We start from the raw sequence: 3,992 nt of genomic DNA on the forward strand, positions 1-3,992 counted from the left end.
CAACCATTAATATCTTTATGATTAACGAATCTCAGTAAATGATTTCTGAGTTCTGTTGTGTATCCTCAGGCTTAATAATAAGGCTTCATTCATCTCTAGCACAGTTTTCAAGTTAATACATGATTTATGACACATTTTAGAGATTGTCGTTCGTGTGTAATCATTCATTACCCATTTATGGCCAGGATTATGGCCAGCTACTGTTGACAAATACATTACTAAGCACTTACCCCATTTGCTTATAATTACATTATCATGTTAGAAAATAATAATTTTTTGATTGGATGGTTAAAAAAACAGACGTGGAGCCACATGATTGTTGCTGATTGAACTGAAACTCTGCACACATCACCTCTGTCTGGAAGACATTTGCATGCTGCTGCTGTCAGCTCTAAACCGTCCACCTTGCCCAGCCTGCAGACCACCCCGACTGACCCAAGATGCCTTTGAAGACAACAAGCGAACGAATCCTCGCTGGGATGTCCTCCACTCAGTTGTTTTCCTTCCTCCTCTTTGAACGTCTAAGCTTCTTTATTTTTCATGTGACTGTTGGATTTGTTTGATGGCTGAAAGCAGCTATACTGTGAGAATGTTTTCATTGTGTGCTCTATTTCTTTGACTCTTTTGAGTCAAAGGGTCACATGCAATAAGCGGTACTAAATTTAGCACTGACTCATTTGATGCTAATGAGACAAGCTGTCTTCTCAAACATTTAAATAAAAATATGTGATGATCTCTTTTGATTCTTCTTTCAAGCAGGCTTTCTTTCTCAGCTTGTTGTCTCTGATATTTTCTCTCTCACACAGGGGACAATCAGAAAAGAAAAAGATGAGATGGGGAAGCTGTAAGGAGAAAGGGTGGGGATAGGGGTGGGGGGTGGGGGTGAGAACATATCATATCACAGATGTAATACCAGGCTCCGTTTAGAAAAAAAAGTACATCCTATCTTCTTTTGCTCTCAGGTTTAAGAGGAGTTTGATGGATGGGCAACAAGGTTTCTTCAATCCCCATTTTTTATATGACGTCAAACACCCCCCTGATAACCTGATCATCCCCCATCATTATCATTCTGTCCTGTCAGAGCAAACTGATAAATATCTCACTCGTTTGGTGACATAATAGATCGCTCATTCCTCATGAGTTACATGAAGATGCATGATCAGACAACAGGGCCTCATTTTGGCCTCATCGCTTATTTTATTTATAATGTACTTTGTTTTCTGAACAAAAATTGACTCATGCTTCTTAATGACAAACTTTGATCTCCTTTATTGTTTCGGTGCTACAAAGCTCATGAAGTAGGACGGAACCCCTGCGTGTCTCATTGGTGAAATGCGTGGAATCAGCACAGGACACGTCTTGCATGACAATACAATGATGGTTGCCGTCACATATTGACTATATACTGTAGCTATAACACGGAATAAACATGAGCTTTTACATTGAGAGTGAAAGTTCCCGTTTTGTCATATTTCATCAGCAGCCACGTGACCCCGGACGCGCTCCTCGAACGCTCAAGAGAAAAGTGATCGTCCCTGAATGCAAAGTAGTGTGTGCGTGTGTGTGTGTGTGTGTGTGTGTGTGTGTGTGTGTGTGTGTGTGTGTGTGTGTGTGCGCGTGCGTGCGTGTTTGCTCTTCCATAAAGTCAGTGATCGTTTCTTTCTGTCCATTAAAGTACTTTTCCCTGCAGGCGGCTACGGTCTGTGACATTTGCATCTTAAAATCTTCTTGAAAGCACTTTGGAAGTCTTTGTTGAAATAGGCGTATATGATGGGGTTGAGGAGAGAGTTGGAGTACCCCAGCCAGTTTATAACTGCACCCAGCCAGTCGGGCATGTAGCAGTTGTCTGCACAGAAAGGCAGCACTAGTGCGACGATGAAAAACGGTAGCCAGCAGAAGATGAAAGTTCCCATAATGATCCCCAGTGTTTTCACCGTTTTACGCTCCCGAGCCAACGCGATCTTCCTCTTCGTCCCGGTGTTTTTTTCATTCATGTTGTCGTAGCCGTGCGTCGAGGACTGAGGAGTGTTGGGCAGCGGTAGATGCGCTTTGGAGTTGCTGGTAACTTCTATGATCTCGAGCGACTCGCCCTCCTCTCCGTGCTTCACCGCGCCGTTTACGCACGGCGAGCCGGTTTTTGACTCGTCGCTACGCCTCCAGCCTTTACCCCTGGCCTCCCCGTTGGTTTTCTTATGGAAGATGGCCGGAGACAAAGTCGAACACTTGTCTGACACTTTTGCCGTCTCGGTTTTCTTGACAGTCTTTCGAATCCGAAATCGGGCAGCCCTGAATATTCGCCCATACAGGACCAACATAAGAATAAGTGGGATATAAAAAGCTCCAAATGTCGAGTAGATGGTGTAGCCCGGGTCCTGACTGATGATGCAGGCGTCCGGCTTCGCTCTGTCTTCTGCGCTTCTCCAGCCTAACATAGGCGGAATAGAGACGGAGAAACCAATAAGCCAAGTTACGCAAATCAAGATCGCGGCTCGCCTCGGTGTCCGTTTATTTACATAGTCAATGGGGTCTGTTATGGCCCAGTACCTATCCAAGGCAATTGCGCACAGATGCAGGATGGATGATGTGCAACACAGTACATCCAAAGAGATGAATAAATCACAGATCTCCTGCCCCAGTGTCCACTTATTCAAAACCTGATAGAGGGCTGCCATAGGCAGCACCAATACCGACACCATGAGGTCTGTCACGGCCAGAGATCCGATCAGATAGTTGGCCACATTCTGGAGAGATCTCTCCAGGGCGATAGCGGCCACGACGCACGCGTTTCCAAATATGGAGCAGAGGATGAGGGCCCCCAGGAGCAGAGAGGTGATAATCTGGTAACTCAGCTCCACATCTGGAAGAGACCCAGACCCAGTGCCATTCTCACCCTCGTCCCAGCCGGCACCTACGCCGCCGGTCGTGTTGCTGTCGTTGCTGCTTGTTGTTATAAAATCCATGATGCGACCGCACTCAAAGCGCAACTTTACCAGAGCAGTTGGGGACACTCCGCTGGACAGGTAAGCAGGACGCAGTCAGCCCCTCAGACTGCTGCTGCTGTGCGTTTTACCGGGGTCCATCGGAGTTACCACTCTCGTGCAGCCGCTCTCAGGACGCATGACGCAGCCGTGTTTGTGAGTGTGTGCGTGTATGTTTGTGTGTAAGGGGGGGGGGGTCGTGTGTGATTTAGCCAGTGTGTGTTGACAGCCAGGTGCGCTCACTGGTGCTGCGATCATCTGAGCTTGATGACGCCGTGGAGTCATTTATACGAGCTGCTTCGGGTACGTCAGACCGCGTGGAGGTCGCCCTGGAGTTTTGTGCCTCTGCTCCTCTCGCTGCTCCATTTTTCATCACAGACAGCCGATGAGGGCGCAGAGAGCTCCTTTCCCCGTCCTGTCGTCTTCATTGCATCCTCGGACGCGCAGCATATCGCATTTTGTCCATTGTTTTAGTTTCTCGTGGGGTAGATATCCGTTAGGACTAAACCAGTAAAGCCTAAGGTTTTGAAAAGTAAAAGAAGTTAAATTTGTTGGAGAGCTCCTCAAGGTAACGAAGAAACTGTAAAAATCATTCAAAACTTAAGATTATCCGAGGTTGTAGCAGTTTAATTTAAGGGGGGGGGAAGGGTTCAGCGAGTATTGAAAGATGTGCATTTCGAGTCGCACAGGATGAAAAGGTAATACGCGCAGTGTCGGGAGGAAAGGGTGATTTCAGCACCAGGGTCAGCTACACGGCGTGAGAGAGAGAGGAGGACTGGCGCCATCTGCTGTTCATATCGGGTACTACGTTTGTGAGGCAAAGGAAGACACTTTCGTGTGTGTGTGTGTGTGTGTGTGTGTGTGTGTGTGTGTGTGTTTATTTGTGAAGATGCCTGGAAAACAACTATTGTTTTTTTCTTCATTTGGAGCAACCTGGACTGAAAGCAACTTGTGGGCAGAACACACATTTCCTTACAGGGTAGAGTTTGTTTCAGGGTTTTCAGTGCCCTAGAA

At 46.8% G+C, this 3,992-nt stretch overlaps 1 protein-coding gene across 1 annotated transcript; it reads right to left on the reverse strand.

Annotated features, from left to right (window-relative positions):
- Positions 1 to 1,694: 1,694 nt before the first annotated feature.
- htr1aa (5-hydroxytryptamine (serotonin) receptor 1A a) lies at positions 1,695 to 2,960 on the reverse strand. Its single transcript, XM_068311440.1, has one exon. The coding sequence runs from the start codon at positions 2,958 to 2,960 to the stop codon at positions 1,695 to 1,697; it is 1,266 nt and encodes a 421-aa protein (XP_068167541.1).
- Between the last annotated feature and the right edge of the window lie 1,032 nt (positions 2,961 to 3,992).

This window comes from Antennarius striatus, chromosome 3, assembly GCF_040054535.1.
Source record: "Antennarius striatus isolate MH-2024 chromosome 3, ASM4005453v1, whole genome shotgun sequence".
NCBI classification, from domain to species: Eukaryota; Metazoa; Chordata; class Actinopteri; order Lophiiformes; family Antennariidae; genus Antennarius; species Antennarius striatus.

Bases quoted from the DNA above. Each gene is read 5' to 3' on its own strand.
- htr1aa (XM_068311440.1), bottom strand. From the start codon at position 2,960: ATGGATTTTATAACAACAAGCAGCAACGACAGCAACACGACCGGCGGC.